Source organism: Fulmarus glacialis, unplaced genomic scaffold, assembly GCF_000690835.1.
Source record: "Fulmarus glacialis isolate BGI_N327 unplaced genomic scaffold, ASM69083v1 scaffold7043, whole genome shotgun sequence".
Classification (NCBI taxonomy): domain Eukaryota; kingdom Metazoa; phylum Chordata; class Aves; order Procellariiformes; family Procellariidae; genus Fulmarus; species Fulmarus glacialis.
Window position 1 is genome coordinate 48,291 of NW_009203509.1, and position 20,134 is coordinate 68,424.

The 20,134-nt window shown below is 52.7% G+C and overlaps 1 protein-coding gene across 1 annotated transcript in view; it reads right to left on the minus strand.

Annotated features, from left to right (window-relative positions):
- Positions 1-20,134, minus strand: part of LOC104074512 (plexin-A2-like) — an 86,361-nt gene that overhangs the window by 44,348 nt on the left and 21,879 nt on the right. The window contains exons 3-5 of the mRNA XM_009574656.1: positions 5,025-5,125; positions 2,942-2,979; positions 2,563-2,597 (exon numbers count right to left, since the gene is read on the minus strand). Of these exons, the coding sequence (XP_009572951.1) occupies positions 2,563-2,597; positions 2,942-2,979; positions 5,025-5,125 (174 nt within the window). The remainder of the gene's footprint in view (positions 1-2,562; positions 2,598-2,941; positions 2,980-5,024; positions 5,126-20,134) is intronic.

Genomic DNA, 20,134 nt, shown 5'->3' on the forward strand with positions numbered 1-20,134 from the left:
AGCTGTCCCTCGGGGAGCACCTGCCACACATGAGCACACATCAGAGCACCGCAAGCGCCTGGGGAAGATGTCAAACAGCACGAGGTGCTACAGCTGACCAGGGGCGAGCTAAACGGGAGGGCAGAGCCTCAGCCAGGGGAAGGAGGAGTTATCAGCAGGACTGGGAGCGATGCTCTGCACCGGGACCAGGTATCGGGCACAAACTCCAGGTTAGGACCAAAGGGCACTGAAAAATATTCTGTGATCAGAGGAAAGACAAACCACAAGTATCTGAGGAGCAATTCCCAGTCCTGCCTGCACTGGGACACAATCCAGAGCTGCTAAGCCCCGTGTGCCAGCGGCGACAGCGGGCGCTGTGGGTGCAGGGCGAGCCAGGCACTCTGCCGCTGCTCGGCCAGGGCCCCTGCAAGCTATAAATTCATAATCTGCAAAGAAACTAAACTGTAAAGCAGTAACAGGCAGTAACAAGATGATGCCTCCATTCTAATTAAAACAAAACCACATAGTTCATTAATCATCTCCTCCTGGAGCTGAGGAGTGCGGCAGGGCCAGGAACGGGACCTTCCGGCAGCTGCCGGCTGTGCTTTGGCCGATTTTCACACCTTGGGCTCCCAGCTCCCTCCCATTCCCACCATCAGGAATGCAAGCCTCCGAGCATGCCAAAGTGACTAGGACTGCTCCTAGCATGCCGTGTGCTCCAGGATGGCTCATTATCCCTGTTTTTCTATTGCAGGTGTCCTTGGAGTGGAGTGAAATCAAGTTGCTTCCAGCAGGTAAAGAAGCGCCCACCAGGAAACCAAGGAAGAATTATCAGTGTTTCAAACCAGCTATCAGAGACTGCAGCACAGCACTGGCATCCCTCAGTGATTTTCTATTTTATGTCATTTGGGGAAAATCCTTTTCTTCCAGACCCCCTCCCTGGGCGCAGATGACATATTGGCCTTTTGGTATTAATGGGCTTAATAAGCTATCAGCAAACTTTATCACTTTTCACTCATTGCTGATTTTGGACCCTATTTCAAATGGTGGCGCAAAGGTCAGAGGATCGAGATGCTGTCACCAGCCCCACATGCCACTAGCAAGTTCCCTTCTGACACTTACTCGAGTGTATATGTTACTTGAATTAACAAGGTGCTGCTGTCAAACTGCTTGTTTTCCCGGTTCCCTGTGGAGCGGCTCCAGACACAAACGTGCATCAGCAGAAACCTCCTGCTCCCGCAGAGGCTGAATTTTGTACATCTAGCTCTGACCAGCTGACAAGTGCCTGGCAAAACCAGGGCTTCCCGCCCTGAAACAGTGGACCATCATCCTCCCGCGAGGCTGTTTGCTTTTGATTAAGAAAAGTGGAGTTTACACTTTCCCTTTCCAAACCACTGTGATCCCCAGCAAACACTCTTGCTATTCTCCTCACCCTCTTGGGTTTTTTTCCTTTTTTTTTTGAGTATAATGGAGCTAAATATGAATGCTGCCAAAGGAAGAATTATTGAGGTTTAAGTGAATCTGTAAGATAGCTTTAAAGTGAGCTCTTGACTGGAGCCTTTATCTCATTGACTCGCTGGAATGGCTCTTTTTTATCATACTATTTATGGCAACAGCCCTAACAGAGATAAATAGGTCTGTAGACAATAACACACTTGCAGAGAGCAGCATATGGAAGTCTTGCAGGTTTCAAATCCCACTGGGCTGAAGAGCCTCTTTAACAACCTCCTTGAGGCCTCCGCTTGCTCCCAAAGAGTGCTGTTTGTAGAAGAGCAGGAGCAGAAGATCGTTCTCTCGCATGGAGAGGACGAACTTGCACGGCGAGCAAAGCCCCGGCCGGGAGAACACAGCGGAGGTGCTGGGCAGGGACGGGCTGCTCGGCCGTCGCGCTGCTGCTCCGGGGACCACCGGGGGAGCAGAGGATTTTTCAGAAGGACAAGCACCTTTCCCTTCCTGCTGGTTTTTAGCACCTTCTCAAAGGTCCTGTGTCCAGGGTTTCTCAAAGCCCGGTGCAAGGCATGCGCTGCCCTCGGCCGCCGCCTCATCCAGCACCTCTTCTAGGGCAGCAGTTACGGGTCTGTTCGGTGCCTGCGCCCAGCCGCGGCCGGCTGCCTCCTGGGTTCAGGTTCATCGCTACAGCCACCCGGTCTGCGCTGCCAGCGTGACCGACCTCTGCTTCCAGAGCTCACTGATTTAAACCTCACAGATAGCTCGTTCATGGGCATCACTACTATCACTACCCTTAAATTCTAGGTACGCACACACGTATGCAAGCACCCCACTGTGCAACAGAGCCTAAAGCCCTGACTCAGGCCTCTAAGAGATGATAATACAAGATGAGCACACAAGGAAAGCTTTTTGTAATATTGGATAATGAAAGCTTATCCTGGGACAACGCAGATCCTTTTACTTTTCCTTTATTATTCCTCTCTGGCTGATGGCATGGAAGGCAGGACACACTGCCTGATGCTACCTGGAATGGGGCGGTGGTCCGTCCGTCTCTCTCACATCCGTACCTGTTCAGACATCCAACGCATCATTTAAAATTCTGATTTTTTTTCTGGCTCCCTGATAACTCAGTACCTGCATGTCCATGCTCTCAGCTAAGCCTCTGGTAACTGCAAAGGTGGATGCCGAGCGCTTAGAGAGGAGCTGCCTTACGCACTGGCCTGCCCTGCTCCTCCGCAGCTCTTGCACAGAGATGCCCTGAGCTGCCTGGGGGTCTCAGTACCCCCAGGGTACAGACGCCGAATCCGAGGAGCAAAACCCCACAACAAGCAGTGGGGAGAAACAACTGGATTTCAATCCCCAATAGACTCAGTGCTGGTGTTTACCATACCCGCACTTGCTCAGGTGGCCAGCCACTCTCTTGCTCTTTCAAGGACAAAAACGTCTCCTCTTCTGCCCCTCACCCTTTTTATCAGCCCTCAGAAAACACAGCACGAGCACCTCGCACCCTGACCGCAACCCTTCCACAGAGCAAAGGAGCAGCTGGTCCATCTGGCAAGAGGGACACGAAAGAATTAGAGGAGAGAGATGACAAATTAAATACAAACACTCCAGCACTTGGGGCCTCCAAACAAATATGACAGAGGCTTCAGGAACAGCAAGATAAACTCAATTATTTACAGCTTAAGACAAAAGCTAAAAAATGATCATTGCTCCAAGCAGGAAAGGAAAGTGCAGACGCTCGAAGGGAAGGTTGAGAAATACCATCAGGGAAGAAACTCTCGCTGGGAATAGGTTAATGCCGAAATGTCACGGCCAAAAGGGCAGAGGAAATGACACTTTTCTCTCCTCTTGACATTGAGGGTTTTCTCTCTGCAGAATGAAGATAACAACCTTTACCTGCTTCCCAGGTGGTTTATGAAGATTCAGTTCATTAGCATTAGGAAAGCACTCGGTGATCCTTGCAGAGGAGCTGCTGCAGGAGTCTGAGGAGCAACAAACACACACACCTAGACACCTGATGCAGGCGTCCCCTCCTGCCGCACAGCTCAGCAGCACCAGGCGCTAAAAGGCCACTGTCCCCAGCCGAGCGGATGCTCTCGTACCCCTACAGCTGTTCCTGGGAGCACCCACAGACCTGCAGCTCAGGCCAGATGCTGAGTAGAGCACGTTCCCTTTCCTTGCTTCCTTGTCCCCTCACTATCAAAAGGCTGTGGTGGCTTTTGTCCCAACCGCTGGAAAAGCACACTGGATGGTTGCCCCAAGGGAAGAGCCAAAGGGATGGGAATCACCAGGGGTGGAAATCACCTCCTTCTGACAAAGCTGCTGTGACAGTAAAGACTTTCGGACACAACTGCACATATGGTGGCTTAGCTGTAGGGCTGGACAGGCTCATCTGAAAGGAAAAAAGCTAAAAAAAAAAAAACCAAAAGATGCCCAGGGCGCCTGTGCCCCACGTTGCCGTGCTGCTGGCAGGGGCCACTCTGCCACTGCCCCCAGCCCCTGCCTGCCTGGAGCCTGCGGGGTGCTCAGGGCCAGTGGCTGCAATGGTTCTCCTGCATCTCCCCAAATGTGGCAACGACTCTTTGCAAACCAAGCAAGCCGCGGAGAGCCAGTTTGCACCCCAAAGCCCACAGGTCCCAAATCCAGGCCGGATTTACGGAGGAGCCTGCCATTCCCCGCTCCCCCTCCAGCACCTGCTCCTCAGGCAAGTGGCCAAGTCCTGCTGTGCGGGTCCCTGAACTCTGCCTCCGCCCCGATTTCCATGCATTTAACGGGGCTGCTCTGCAAGCTGGCACGCAGCCGGAGGGATTTCTATTCCTCTCCTCCAGCCTCCTTGAGGCTTTCCCCTCCTCCCCAGTCTGCCTCTGCCTGGTGGTCCCCCTTCCGCCTTAGGAAGTGATCGTTATTATGGCAGGGGAGAGAAAGGAAGGACACAGACACCTCCTGAATGCAGAGAGTGTTTCCTGGAGCTCCCCTGAAAAAAAAAAAACCCTTAGCCCTTTGTGCCTGTTGATGTGCACGAGGGACTGCCAGCTCCGAGCCCTGCGCTGCCAGCTCTGCCCCATCGGGGACGGCTGGAGCAGAGACCCTCTGACCTTTCCTTGCAGAATTCAAATATCTAGTCCTGATACATTTAGTAGGGCTTGGTGCTCTGCTCGCTTCCAATGCTGTAACTTCTCTGACAGCAAAGTCCCACTCATAATCAAGTCTACTATTGCCTTTAAAAATTCCCCATTAATTGGGAGGGACTTGCAGCTTGGGCAAGCAGGAGCGTGCAAAACACGAGGCCTTCGTTCCCACCGGTTTAAATTCTGCTTTCCCGTCATGTCCATGGCACTCTCTCCTTGTGGTGTGCGACCCACCGCTCCTAAAGCGGGAATTTGTTTTCCTTTACCTCTTCACAGGAGCTCAGGGATTTTCAATGGCATTTGTGCTGCAATGCAGGGAACGTCCAGGGAAGGGAAGAATGGACTTAAGGAACTTCAACCTAATTTGCTTTTGCAAAGATTGCGTGGGAGGCGCTTGGTGGCTTTGAAAGCTGCTTTTATCATCACCACCAGCAGCTCAAACTAAATGGCCAAGGCTGGACTTACATGTGGTGGAGCGTGCACCAGCCGCAGTGGGGGTCTCCCGAGCTCAGGCACTCCCCGCAGGTCGTGTACTGCTCGCAGGACTCCACGGGCACCCGGGACACCTGCAAAGGAAGCAAACACACGGGCTCAGCGCTCGTCTCCGCACAGCGGGCAAGCGAAACAAGAGCAGCTTCAGGTCCTGCCTCACCAGTTTAATTCGAGTAACACAACAGCGATTCCCGAGTGAATTTGTTTCAACATCCATGCAGAAGTCAGCCAAGAAGAGGAAATATTGGGGACCGAGTCATGAAGTCACTCCGTCCCTTGGGCGCAGCCATGCCATGAATCACGGGCGCAGCGGAGCCGCAGCCCGGAGCCCGGTTGGCCTCCCGGCACCAGCTCGCCAGAAACCCTCCCAACCTCCCTGCCCAGAGACGCTCCCGGGGCGAAACCCGCGTCCTCTCCTCCCTGATTTACAGTTTGCTATCTTACACTTGCTGCGGGGGAAGCTGCTTCAGGGAAGAAAGCTGGGAATAAAATTAATTGGGATTTTGGCAGGGAATAAAATTAATTGGGATTTTGCAGGTTGGCAGCTTAGTTAGCCTACGTGGGTATTTCACTACTTGCTCCTCCTTGGCCACCCCGAGCCCTTCAGCACCAGCAGGGACTTGGCCGCCCCAGGTGTGACCCCCACGTGGGCCACCCGTCTCTCCCAAGCAAGAGGTGCCAGAGCAGAAGAGGGAAGGAAGCGCACAAGGAACACCAACACAGATCGCTGCTGCAAGCCCCCTCTTGCACTTATCGCACACACGAAAGGTCCCTGCGCGATGCCAAGGTGTAGCACAGTCCTGACCCATTTATCAGCACTGAAAACCCCAAAGGGTCCAAAATGACACCAAGCTTTAACCATGGGTCATTGCTTGACTCCAATGAAGAAATTCCACTTTAACCTTTCCAACCCGTCCCTCACCACCTCCGGCGGGCACGGTACATTTGCATGACCCGTCCCAATGCCGCAGCGTGGTGCTCCTGCACTGGCCTTGCCAGTGCCGGTCCCTCTTCAATGTATTTACATTTCTATTATCAAATACTGTAAATAATTATTGCCATCCCCAGCACAGCCACCCTGCAGCGATGCCTGCAACTGGCTGAAAATTAAAACAACTGTCGGTATTGCACTCGCTCTGTCCTTCAAAACAGCGCCCGGCTCCCAGCAGCTGGGGCGCGCAGGGTGAAAGGAGCAGTGTCTCGCCAAACAACGGCCACTTTCACGCCAAGTGCTGTTGACACAGTGAGAACCCAGTTCCTCTCTAAACACGACACCAATAGGGCTGCTATTCTTCTTGTTTCCTCAGCCCTACTTAACAGCTTTTCCTAAAACAAAAATTGCGTGTGGATGTACAGAGCTGGGTATTTTTTTCACCGAGATGAAGTCCGTGGGATGGGCACAGGGCTCAGCCTGGGGTACGCTAAGAGCAAAGCAGCCCTGGAGCTGGAATAGCGGGGCAGGGACCGAGGGGGTGCGAGAGGCAGAGCCAGGTACGCCATGCATTTAGCCTGTGATAGCTGTAGAGAGCTTCAGAAATGGAGAAGAGAAATGCAGGGTGATGGAATAGCAGAGAGGTGTAAAAAAAGGGCCTGGCTTTGATTCTTGGCCGCAGAAGGCATCTGGGGTGCCCTTCCTGGGGGCTCATCTGCGCCTTGGGAGGCCGCATGTGACATGCTTTTACCCGCTTTGCTTCTTGCCTCTCAGGACCTCAAAGCACTTTACAGACCTCACGGTGGCGTGGGAGCAAGCACACCAGCCTGGCAGCAGGCACAGCCTCCCCGGGGCGGCCGATCCCGGGCTTGGATGGCACATGCCCTGCTCCCATGCCCTGCCCATCCCACCCCACCACCAGCGATGATCCGAAATTTCCCAGAGATGCAGACATCGTGCTGCTCCTGGATGGGAGCCTAGGAGCAAACGTATGTTTTTCAAACCAAATGAGCAGCCCATGGAGCCACGGTGGCTCTGAGCAGCCCCCGTGGGAGCCACCAGCCGCTGCAAGATGTGGCGAGGAAGGTCCCTGGGTTTCCCCTAAAATCTGCCCAGCACGTTGAGCCGTGTTGGTGGGATGGCTCTCACCCACCCTGGCGGTCAGGACAGCCCCGAAATCATCAGGCATTGCTGATCCCCCACCTCTTACCCCCAATGTGAGGCTTGACAGGATCTGTCCCTGTGATTTATATGCAGCTCAGGGCTTGTTTCATGTTTGTGAGGAGCTGGATGCTCTCGCGGCGCTCTATAAATAACAGAGGATTTGAATTATATGAATAACAGTTCGTTACAGATGATTTTATGTTAGTCATTTGAGTTCTTTTTCTGCTTGGAAGCTGTGGCTTCTGCACATGATAATTCTTTAAAAATTACACAGAAATTTTGAATAATGCCTAGAATCGCAGGTTTCTAGCCCAAATGGGACCATTTGATCCCTTCTTTGTAATGCTGGCAAATGCAGGGCAGATAACCTCACCCGTTCTCCTCTTTGCAGCATTCAGTGTTCGGTGACCGAAGCAGACCCGGCAGAGGCGCGTGGCTGGGCTGGCACCGGCTGAGCTGGGCACCTGGTCCCACCAAGCACAGTTTTAGGGCAGCAGAGCCCCAAGGGTGCCTCTGGGTCAGCACTTCTGTAGCCCCGACTGCTCAGATACACCCCGTGGCTGTGGGTTTCTGGCCCCTGGCTGGTGGAAGGTATAAGGCTTTGGGGAAGAATAAACCATCTGCTTTTCTCCCATACTTATGCCTGTGACTTTGAAATTCACCCTTCATAAAAATTAATGCCAGAAAACCTGCATTGCTCTAATACCCAAGTAAATGTTTAAATGAAGAAGTTAAAAAAGATTATGAACAGAAAGCATTTAAACATTTGCATGCATGAAAAACGTTGGGGGGTTTTGCAGTACTTGCCCAGCTCTCACAGTACTAACACATAATCGACCATCCTTACCATCCACGATCCAAATACCGAAAATATTCCATCCTTCTAAAGAATATGTTTCATTTTAATGGAAAAACAAGAGAAATACCATTAAGAATAGGATATATCCATATGTCATCCCATACCTATCATGGACACAGAAGACTGAAAGCTACATTTCCTTCAGTGACAATACAGAAGTAAAGCTCAGATGTCCTCACTCTTCCTGACGGCAGGCTGGAAACACTCTCTTGGCTTTAGGTATTTTCAAACTGTTCTCTGCCAGCCTAATTATCATTATGAGACCAAAGCATTTGTGCGTGTGAACCGCTGCGCTGAGGAGAGAAGAGAAGAGAAAGAACACCAGTGCCTGCAGGTGGAAGGAAAACCAACACGGAATGGGGCGGGGGACAGCAGACTCCCACGTCCGAGAACTTCCCCCCATGCCCCCTTCAGCCACGGCCTGCCATCAAGGAAAAGAAAGAAGAGAGGGTGGAGGCAAAGAAGCAGCTGAAAAGGAAGGAAACAGTAAGAAAATGAGACAGAAAAGCCCTGAAAGGAGAACCAGAAGGGAAGATAAAAGAGAAGACAGCAGAGGGATCGCTGATAGTCTCTGGTACGGCCACGGCAGAGGCCACCCGCTGTCACAAGCACAGCCACCCGCATCCCCGGCCGTCAAGCATCACGGCAGCACGCCGACCTTCCTGACAATGGGAGCGGACGCTGCTCGGCCTCGAAGGAGGCGTCCGGCGAGCCGCTCCTCGCGAGTCCCTGCCTGCACACCCTCCCGCTGCCCGCGCCGGCAGCTCAGCTCTGCAGCGACGGGGGAACGAGGCTTCAGAGGATCAGTCTCGGCAGGTTTTACGGCCACAGGTGGCTCAAGCGAGGAATGAAATGTTTCTATCAGTACCCAGACACAGCAGAACCAACGACCTCTGGAGTGGTTTGCTGCCCGCAGGCGCGAGGCGGCTGATTGCCTGGCAGCTGCCCACGGCAAGGCAGCGGAGAGGGCAGCGAGGGAGAAAGGAGAGATCCTGCCCGTGGAGCAGCGCCGGCTCTGCGGACCCACGGCCTTCCAAAGACAGAGAGCAGGAAAGGAGTGGGTGCATCATCAGGCACCTGCTCAGTAACCCCAAATCGTGGCCCCCGCTGGGTCCCGCCTGCCCAGCCCTGCTCCAATGGGCACAGGCACTCGTGGCATCCCCGCCCTGGCATCCCCATCCCAGTGGGCACCAGCACCTCGCAGCTATGCATAACCAACGTGACTCCCATCTGTCACAGCCTGGTTTATTTGCTCTCTCATCCTTGCCAGTCCCTGGGGCAGCTCTGTGTGCAGCAGAATGGTTTATTTGGAAAGGGCTTTGGTTTTCAGTATTTAGTTTTTAAATGCAAATACTTCCCTTTGTTTACATTAGAGAAGACAGGTCAGAGGAATGCTCCTGGCATTCAGAGCAAACATTTGAGAAGGTCTATCACCACGTCAGGAGTGTATTCGCCACCCCAGACTAAGCCCCGAGAAAGCTGTTGCCTGAACTGATGAACTTATCTGGAGAGCAGGAGCACAAGGTCCTGCAGCACCCAGAGAGCCGAGCTCCCGCCTCCAGCCCCCATCCTGGGGTGCCAGCAGACCTCACAGCGAAGCTTGAGCTTTCAGAAGTGGATGCCAATTTTGGATGCCTTGAGATTTCTGCTCCAGCTAGCAGAAACATGAGGTGAGAGGTCCTGAAGCCAAGCAGAGGCATGCAGGAATTTTCCAAATGCAGCCTCAAGTCCTGCACCTCCTCACCTGCAAGATGGACTGGTGCTCCCCTGCAGAGCCCAGAGAGACCTGCGAGGCCATACCTCTGCTGCAGCAGGCAGCAAGTCATTTCGGGAATAAGAAAAGGTGACGGGCACTCCACATGAGCGTGGTCACAGCCAATGCAAAGCGACAAAGCGATTCAGCAGATCTGAGGAGCATCTGCATGAAGGACAACAGCCAAGAAAACAACGCTCCTGGGGAATTTCCTCACTCCTGAGGGCAGAGCCCTCCTCCCTCCAGCCTGATTGCTACCTCTCTTCCTTCTCTCCACGCCGAAACTCTGCTGCTGAGCTTTTCAGTTCCCTGTTTACGAACCTGCTTCTCAACAATTAAATGATAGTCTCATTACTGCTTTCCTTGACTGCCTGACCCATAACATCAGAAAAAACAAACAAACAAACCAATACAGACTCTCCAAAACCCATGAACTCAAACTCTGCCAGCCCCCAGAGAAAATAAAATAAGTGCAAGAATCCAGTTCCAAATAAATAAATACATAAAATAAACAAACAAAGCAAAGTTTCCATAGCTTATGCCTGCTACCAGCACAGGCCTCTGACCTCCCTGGCTGGAGACAGCCCCCGGGGCGTCCCACCGCCACGGCACGCCGCCTGCAGACCCCTCGGGGTGCTGGAGTTCGAACAGAAAATCTATTTTTAATGACTTTGGGTAGTGTAGTAGAGATGCCAACTAGTTCAATGTAATTAAAGCTATCTATCACTCAGCAAGCAGGAGCCCAAAGTTGATGAACTTTCCAATGAGATTTTATTCTTCCCTTCATTCATGAAAAAACACCACTTTGTGCTGCTGCAGGAGACATGAAAAAGTGTGGGAAGGAGCAAGGAGGACTCATCAGTTCCAGCCGTTAACGTGTCAGGGTGACAGAGCTGGGGAAAATAAAGCCAAACTTTCTCAGAGGCTTGTAAGAAGTTTGACAGACTTTTCTTCCCGCTGTTTCTCCTCCCTGTGTCTTCATGCAGAACTGTTCAAATCCGGAGTCCTCCTGTGATACCATTTCTGCCAAGGAAACAACCAGCGTGCAGGGCTGCGGAGCACTTGTTGCTTTGCTGAGCAAGACCTGTGGGTCCAAGCCACCCCACGCTGTACGAAAAGTCCTGCCTGGAAATGACTTATTCTCGACTCAAGCAGAGCCGGTGGAGATCTCAGACACGCTAAGACTGATGCCAGCAGTGAGCATGGAAGACCCTGCAGCGAGTGGGATGCAGCCAGTGCATCGCGTGGGGCAGCAGCCAGGACACAGGGAAGAAGGCAAAGGGGGAGCGTTTTAACTGAAGTGCCTTGAGGAGCATCCCCAAAGTGCTGCCGAGCCCCCGAAGGCAGGAATACCTGCTCCATCAGGGACTAAGCCATTAGTCCCTGTAACAGATGAAGGTATGCACCCAGGCAAGGAGCGGATGAGGGGGAGTTCTCCTGACAGGTACAGCAGCTACTGGAGGACCCGGCTCTCCTCTCCCACGCCGCTCAGCAGAGAAAGGATTATCAGAGCAACCGAAGGGCTGTCAGAACCAAATCAACGCCTGTAACTTTTGGCAGAAAAGTAGCGAGTGGGAGAGGACACAGAGACAATGTTTCCATGACTACAAAGGGATTATTTAATTACAGCACTGCAGATGCATGCAGAGAAAGTCCCTTAAACTCTGATCCAAGCAACATTTTCAATGAGTTTGGCTTTACTGCTGTAAGAACCTCATTAGCATCTTACGAGGACAAGCTGTGTTTGAGCACAGGAGAACGGATAGCTTTCTTCGCAAGTAATCAGACCTTCTCCAAGCATACCTGTCTCCTCGGCGCCCAGCTGCCCTCCACGTGCAGCGCTAGGCTCCTGAAGAAGGCAACGAAAGTAAGGGCAGCCTCCTCTGGGAAGCAAGACAGAGTGAAAAAACAGCAAATGCACCAGAGCAAGGCTTAATCAAGCTGTAAAATTGTCCTCAAGCCAGACTTTCCTTCATCCAACCCAGCAGCAGCCGGCAGGACTCGGGCTCAGAGCAGGCTTGTGTTCTGGCACACAGGCTCCTGCAGATAAATGCTCTCCCGTGGTTTACCACGACTCGAGTTAATCTTGCATCAGTATGAAATATCTGAGCGAGATTTGTTGGAGTAACAAAGTGTCCGGCAGAGATCCCATCCCCACTCCCAGTAGCAGCACAGTGTCATGTAAACCTGGAGAAGGAGAAATGGGTTTTCATCTCAAACATGGGCCGCCCGTGACCATTCACCGAATGCTCGGTCTGTTCATCCTGGCAGCTCCTCCTCTGCCCTCGGCAGGCGACGATGCCGCTTGCTCCCTGCAGAGCGTGCAGGGGCAGGGTACCACCCGCCTGGCGGGGGCACCGACCGTGCCCCCTCCCGGATTGGGCGTCCCAGTCCCTTGCCCTCCCTCGGATCCAGCTGTGCATCGCAGTGCAGCCCTCTGGGGTGTGCACGGCGCTTGGGGTCCCGCGCTGCTGTTCACATGCCCACCCCATGCTCGGAGTTAGTGCCCGGCATGCCAGCGCCAGCGTACGTGTGACAGCCACCGCTCCAAAGTGGCTTGGCAGCATCAGCTCTCCCTCCTGCTTTGCAGGGGGGCCGGGGGACGGTTCCCCGCCTCTATCAGCTACTGGAGAGCGGGCCAGTGGGAAAACCTTGTGCAAAAGATCAGGAAGCGATTCTTTCATCTCCAGCATAGAAATAAAAACACTGGCTAAAGTATTTACACAGGCTTCTGGAATCAGCAAATGCAGCAAAATTTCTGGATTGAGTAATTAGGTCAAACCTGACCACAGAGGTGCAGCCACACGCCCACCACGCTGCTCCTGCCCCGCACGGTGCTGGCTGGGGAGCCCGGTGCCCCGCAACGCACGTGGCGTGCACCGCAGCTGGGGAGCACGGGATCCTCAGCAGAGGATCTGCCTCGTTTGGGACACTAAGCTGCTCTTTTCTCCCACAGAACTGACCCACACAAACTCTACTTTCTTGACAAGAAAAGGGGGCAGTGTGATAAATGTTGACACACACTAATAACAAAGAATGAGATGCTAAAGGTCTCCACCACAAAAATGAGGTTATGTGCAATATATCCATGCGTTTCCTCCCCTGGAAAACCACCACACTTCAGGGGAGCTGCATTTTTGTTCTTGACTGCAAAAAAAGTCCAATGAGTTTCTGGAAATCAGGCTTTTTCCGGGCGTGCTGCACAGCGCTGCCACTGAGCAGCTCCGGCCGGGCGGGAGATCCTCCGCAGCCGCTGTGTGTGCTGCTGGCACCGGCCCGGTGACACAACCTCCCCGCGGCCCGTGGGAGGTCCCCCTGGGCTTGCTCCGGATTCCAGGACGAGGAGCTGATGTGCCCGGAGCGGCCATGTGGCACATCCTAGCGTCCCTGCTGGGGGACGTCACTGCTGCCATCAGAAGTGGCTTCCTGAAGCGTTGGCACCGTCTTCTGACGAACGGCACGCTGCTCGGTGAGACCATCTTGCCACGGCCACCCAGCCAATGAGCAGTGTCCTCTGCAGCACTGATTAGTCCAGGCCTCAGGGGAACTAATTAATAAGGATAAAAGGGGAGCAGCTTTCCAAAATTTCTGGGCTCAGGTGGGGATCAATCCAACACAGTAAACTTTCATCTCACGTCAGCATCTCGGCCTCTGCATTCAATGCTTTGCCTTGCTGCCATGTATCTCATAGCACACTCCCTGCAGTCATTTAAAAGTTTTAACAGAAGCTCAGAAAATTAATTAAGGTGAATAATTATAAAGTGCGTGCTTCTTTCCCTCTCTATTTTGCAAGGAAGTGGCAAAAATAGAATTCTGAATAATTTTGCAGTTATAACCAATGTAATTAGGTGTTCAACGAACACTTACAATTGGGCTGCGCTTATTAAAATTACTGTTTTAGTCAGAACATTGCCAGAGAATCATTAACAGCACAATGGTTCGATTCCCCGGGACTCTAATTAGACTTGGACGTCTCGCAGCACAGGGGATGCCCGGCTCCACCGCCCGCTCGGGGCTACAGGTGATGCTCAGCAGCGCTGCGGGGACCCCGCCAAGGCTTCCTGGGTGCTTTGGAGCCCGAGGGTGCGGGGACCCGGCCAGGAGGAGAGCTAGGACAGGGGACAGAACCCCCAGCATCCGGCGGTGGGAAGAAGTTGCTCTGCGACACAGAACGCCCTGGTCACAGCTCTGACTCGGTGTTTACTTTTGTCCGCAGCGATGACACTGGATGGTGCAGGCAGGGGCATCTCAGGCTCTGCTGCTTTCTCCTTGGGAAGGGAATCTCAGTTCACTTTATAGAATTCCCTTTATTTCTTCTGTGCAATGCTCTGCAGGTCTTTAGGCAGAAAAAGGCCACGTTTAACTCTGTCCCTAGACCTTGCAAGCTTGGACAGCAAACGGCCATGCCGTCTGTAGGGCTGAGCTGGTACAGTCAGGAGATGCCCAGCTGGGAATATTTGCAACATGAGCTACAGCACGGCAAACCTTCCCTCTTGCTGCCTGCAGCAAGCAGCCGTCCCTCCGGCCCCGTCTCCTGCAGGGTGTTTGCTCCCTGGGCAGCAGCACTGGTACAAGCGCCATGCCGGTGGGTACCAGCCGCACCGATGCAGCTTGCTCCCCCTTGAAATCAGGGGCAGCACTGCTCAGAGTTTGCCCCAGCACAGATGTTCTGGGGATTGACGTTTCCATGTACATCCCTGCAGCCCTCATCAGCACCTCCCCGGCCTCGGTGTTAAGGAGCAGCCGTGATGCGATAATGACTGGAAGTGGGGATACCTTGGAGGGAATGATAACGCCTGCCTGGGAACATCCCGAGCATTTATAAACAACGGCCCTGCTCCAAGCAGCTTCTTAATGATGGTTTGGAAATGTCGGAGGCTTCAAAGTAGGTGTCAATGCACTCTCTGTGTCAGAGAAGGGAGCTCCATGCTCTGAAACGCAGACATCCAGATCTGTTATGAAAGACCTAAATCTCGGTGGTGTGCATCACAGGAAAGCTCAGAGCCTGCTGCTTGCAATTGCCTTCAGCCGTCTGTTTTTCCTCTCTCCCCATAAAAACCACATGCTAGACAGCAGAGGCCCCTTCCCCCAAGCTGCTAGCCTAGAACTCATGAATTCAGTTAAGTTGTTAAAAAGGATTGTGGCAGGCTAAGATAAAACAGAGGAGTTTAAAATGACAAACAGACTCCTAAATGGGATTAGAGTCTTAATGAAAACAGTAATGAATGAATGAGGCAACCAAATATTACCCATTAATATTAGACAGATAGATTAGATCCCTAGGCGCTGCATTTAAAAACGACATGAAATTACTTCAATTACTCTGCATTGATAAATAACAAGGCCATATTTACTGTTAAAACACATTTCCTCCGCCCTCCCCCATGCTTGCTTTGGCTTCTACTTCCCAGGAGGGAGAGCAGACCACTGAGAGGCTGAAAAAAGGCACCAGGCTGGAAGCTTCCTCCGCTCCCCTCCTTTCCGCAGGAGACCTGGGGTAGCCAGCATCCACCGCACACGTATTCCAGGGCACCTGCTGCAGAGGACTAGTCCCATTAGTCTCAATTACTACCATCAACACCGCTGTTACAGCCCTTGCATTTCTGTGCAAGAGCCAAAGCAATCACTGCCGATTCACTTAAAACCTGATGCTCGCAGCATCCTTCCGTCTCAGAAATTCACTCTACCTTCACTTGCTGGTGGATACAGCTGCTCCGCATCCTCCTTTCCACATGGGGAAAGCGAGATTAACCTGATCAGAGGCCTTTTCTAATGAAGAGATCATAGATGGATAATTCCTGGGTGTTTAGTGGCATTTACATGCTAATGATGAAAGGCGACTCTGGTAAAGGTAATGTCAACAAGAGTCCCCCATCCTTGCATCCCAGCCTCCAGCCCAACCATCTGTTCTCTGGGTTCAGGAAAGCCCTGGAGAAGAGGTTGCTGCTAGGAAAGCTGCAAAACATCCTTTCCAGCTCTGCCACCTTGGCTTTTGAACCTTCGCGCCTGGATGAAGTCTTCTCTATGTGACTAGAGATGCTTCTCAGTAGATGCTGTGCTCAAAGCTGGATGGCCAGCCTGGCTGATAGGATAAACAGAGCATGACTGTAAGCACACCTATGCTGGTGTGTCAAATCACTGATGCTTTGCTGCTATAGATCTTAAATATCTTTGCAAGAAAAACCTCATTCAGCCTCATAACATATTAGTAAACAACAAAAACGTAAAATATCTCCTTTCAACGATACAAGAGGAGCAGCCTGCAGAAAGCATGCAGAGCGAATCGCTAGCAGCATAGCGAGCCGGAGAACCTGAGCCGAAACCCCAGGACCTTGCTGCAGTCATCAGATATGTCATCTAGTGTTTTCTTAGCAAGAGGAGTGGAATCACCCCCCTGCTTCCCCTCAGCTGGGATGCTCTGCCTTGGGGAAAGGCTACACAGCGTTTGAATGGGGCTCCTGCTTACTCCAGCTGAAATACCACGAGCTCGGAGGATTCATTAAGTGTGGGAATGGGGGGCAGGAGGGCTGAGCGGGTTGTGTGTACCGTGCAGATATAAATTAACTTTCCAGGAAGGCAACAAAACCCAATCTTCGTGCTTTCCCACCCCGAAACAAGGGGTAAAGCAGGAAAGTGAAGAGGGAAGAATGTGCAGAGCTCTTCCCACAGCTCAGGGGATGGATGACCTTTCCAATACTATACCTGTATAAATCTTATTTAATGAAATAATAAAAAAAAGAATAAATGAAGGTTAAATCATTCCCTGCAGCAGATTTACATTGAAAACAAAGTCTGTTCAGACAGCGGTTGGTTTACACAACAGGCCTTTAACATTCCTTTCCTAACTACTAGGGTGATTCCTGACCAGCTAACCACAAGATGAGTGATAGGAGCCCTTGAAGCCAAAGGCAACTTGCCAAGACGGAGGCAAAAGAAACAGTGCTAGTCTGGGGTTTACTTTAAACAGACAATTAGGGGTTTTGGTGGGTCACAAGTCACAACATGGTGGTTTTCACCCATCAAACCTTCCCCACAACATTCCCATCCTTTGGGACATGACTTCATTTTCAGTGCCACCACCAAGTCAGCACTTTAAATACCCACCTCCCCTTCCTTTGCACGCCGCAGAGCAAACACGGCTGCCTGCGGCTTGGAAGTGCCCCTGGGAAACTGGGAAAACTAACCAAGGGCCTCCCATTATCTGAAATAAAAGCTGGAACCGTTTTTGTAGCCAGAGAAGGTTGGGCAAAGAGTTTAGCTTTCATCTTTACCCGCTTTTCCTTGGGCTGCTGTTTTGCTGCATGGGAGAAGCGAAATCAAAGAGCAGCTCTGGGGCTATGGCATTGCTTTGACGAAAGGCAGAGGTGATATAAGCTCAGAGCTTATACATAAACTTCAGAATTGCTGCATTAATGCTCCCAGTGCTGCGATGCTAAGTCACTTGTCCCTAGAAGCCATATCAGCTCCTGCTGTAAACAGTTACTTTGACATCAGCTTCTCACTGTCCGGATACAGCACTCAAAACAGTGGCATTTTGGGCAAATAATGCCATGAAACTATTTATGCTCCATCAGAGCCTGAGGAACTTCTGCATACATTTCCATAAATATCACTGGCGTTGGTGCAGCAATAGACCCAACAGACTGCGAGGGGGATCCTGCAGACTGCTGCGGAGTCTACCTACAGATCTGCTCTAGGAAAAGCTATGGGCTTGAACGGACTTTGACTGAAACCACAAAATAAACCGGTAGCCCTCAGTTTCTAGCGAGGCTGGAAACGAGGGGCACGGTCCTCCCAGCTATCGAAACATGCAACTCGCTGTTCCAAGAGGCTGAAAGAGATGGCATTGAACACTCATGGAAGATCAGTTCATTAAAGGCCAACTTGGGAATGCCAAAAATCTGTGAGGATGCACCAGGTGGGTATATGACAGAAGTCTTCTGCCTCAAGAAACTGCTTCTGGCAGGACATGGGGCACCACCACGGTGGTTCTTGCTGCCGTATGAGAGAGATGAGTCTACCAACATTTCTAGGCAAAATGTCCTGCCTTTATGTTTTTCAGCTGCAAACCTCCCGTGGGAGGTGAATCCCCACCGTGTGCGGGGCAGAGGAGGTGGAAGGGGATCCTCCCTCCCCTCAGCTGCCTTTCTGCTGGAAGCCTGCACCGGAGCAGCTGCTCGAAGGGCATTTCTCTGCAGGGTAGCTGGCAAGGGATGGGGTTAATAAGCCCACTCCATGCATGACCTCTCCTCCCTCTCTCTGAGAGCTTCTAATTACCAAGCTAAAGCAAGAGGGGCAGCCAGCGGCATCAGCCAGACCCCACGCCTGTGCCTGCCCTTGCTGATCCGATCGATCGCAGCCTGCCAGCAAAGGGAAGGGCTTCACCCCCGGGCAGAAGCTGGGGTCTCCGCGAAAGGCAACTTCTCCCATCCCACCCGCACATGGAGTGAGCTAATCAGGGCCAAAGCCACCCCGGAAAAAACGGGAGCATCAGCAGGTCCCTTCTTCCAAAAAGGAGATCAGCTTGCGGGGGCCATGAATAAATAATGCTGCTAATGAAAAGATGCCTGCGCAGCCCCGGCGCGGTGGAGGAAGCAGACCGATGACTCTATTTCTGATGCACCGGCAGCCTGACAATTGGCAAATGAACCTCTGCAGTTATCTGTTTCCCCTCTTTATTCTTTTCTCATAAAACTGGCAGGAACAGGGGTAGGAAAGCGATGCTGGCGGCAGCTGTGGTCAGCTGTGTTCAGTATGAAAAATGAGCAGCATATGTATGGGAGGCAGCTGGAGCCCAGCACTCGCTGCAGAACGAGGGACCCCACGGCTCCCTCCCGCTCCCTGCCACACTGGTTATTTCCCTCTCTCCAGTGGGGCCCCGTGCTTAACCCTTGCCTTGCTCCGTTGCTGCATGTACCGTGATGGAGCAAATCAGCCAAACACACAGGGACCTGAGGCTGCACCTGACGGTCACCAACACCCGTGCCCCCGAACGGCGGCGCGTTCCCTGCGTTTCTGGCATGCCCAGGAGCTTTAAGAGAAGTTGTAGCCCTGCTGGAACGGGCAACATGTGTACACAAAAAATAATAGACCACAGCTGCTCCCAGAAGCAGATGAAACATTATCCTCAGTTTATCGATGAGGGACTAGCACTGGTGAGAGCAGCGTAATGGGGCACGGCACAAGGCTGCAGCCCGGCCCCAGCAGTGCCGAGTTCCATTCCCAGGCCGCCTCGACAAACCGCTGCTGCTCTGCCGCCAGAGCCCGCTTGGCTGAAGGTCTCTGCATGGCACTTTCTAGGGGCACGCAGACAAGGTCTGCAGCAACTCGCCCAAAAATGCGTGGGGCACCCTGTGTCGGGGCCAGTGTCCCGATGCCACCCCTCCCTGCCCACCACGGAGGCAGAGCCGGAGCTCCCTCTGCCACACGGCTCCTCCCCATCCCTGCCCTTACAGCATCCCCCCTCAAGTGCCTGGCCTCTTGCCACCCCTGGCAGGCACGGGGACACAGAGGCCACATTTTGTTTACCCTCCTTGCTCAGGAGAAAGCCCAGGGCTGCCCGGGAGGACGTGTCTCGCCACCCACCTTGAAAGGGACCCCACGTGGCCAACTGGCCGCGGCACAGCAGGGTGGGCAACCCCGCATCTGCCCGCTCCGAACAGACTCGCAGGCTGTGCTCCACGACAATGCGGGCTTTGTTCCCGGCTCTGGCACGTCCGAGGGTGTCAATGACACTGAAAAGCTTTGACTGGCCCTTTCTGTTTGTTTTCTTGGCACACGCAAGTATCATTTAAATAGCCCAACCTCGGCTCTGCCCTGCACCTCGCGTGTGACTGACATTATTATTCAACAGCAGCTTTGCCCGGAGAATGGGCTGAGCAGAAAATGACGGCTTCCAGTCCCTCCAGCTCCTACGATGTCTGCTTACCCCTCTGCCTGCTTTCCCGGGAAAGCATCACGCATCCCAGGCTGGGTGAGCGGGAGGCTGGCTGGGAGGGCTGCAGGGCTCGTCCCTCGGACACCCACATCCCACGGGATGTTGCCTTTCCAAGGGGACGGTGCGCTTTCGGGCAGTCTCGGGGGTGGATTCAGTACAGCCATCCCAGACCCTGCTTGGCTCTTCTCTGTAGCCGGTCCTGAAGGATGGCTGCACGCTGCAACGCAGGCACACGAGCAACCCTCGATTCCCCATTTTGTGAACCATTTCAGGGTTCTTCAAATTGTTTAAATACTGCAGAAACCTAGGAGCAAAGTCAGAGGCATGTCCTGTTTGTGTAATTTTATAGAGCCTTGAAAATCCAAAGCATTTGAATGCCCTAAGTAGCTTTAAAGGTCACAGAGTCGTATCATTACTGTTTTCACAGCCTGACTGTGGT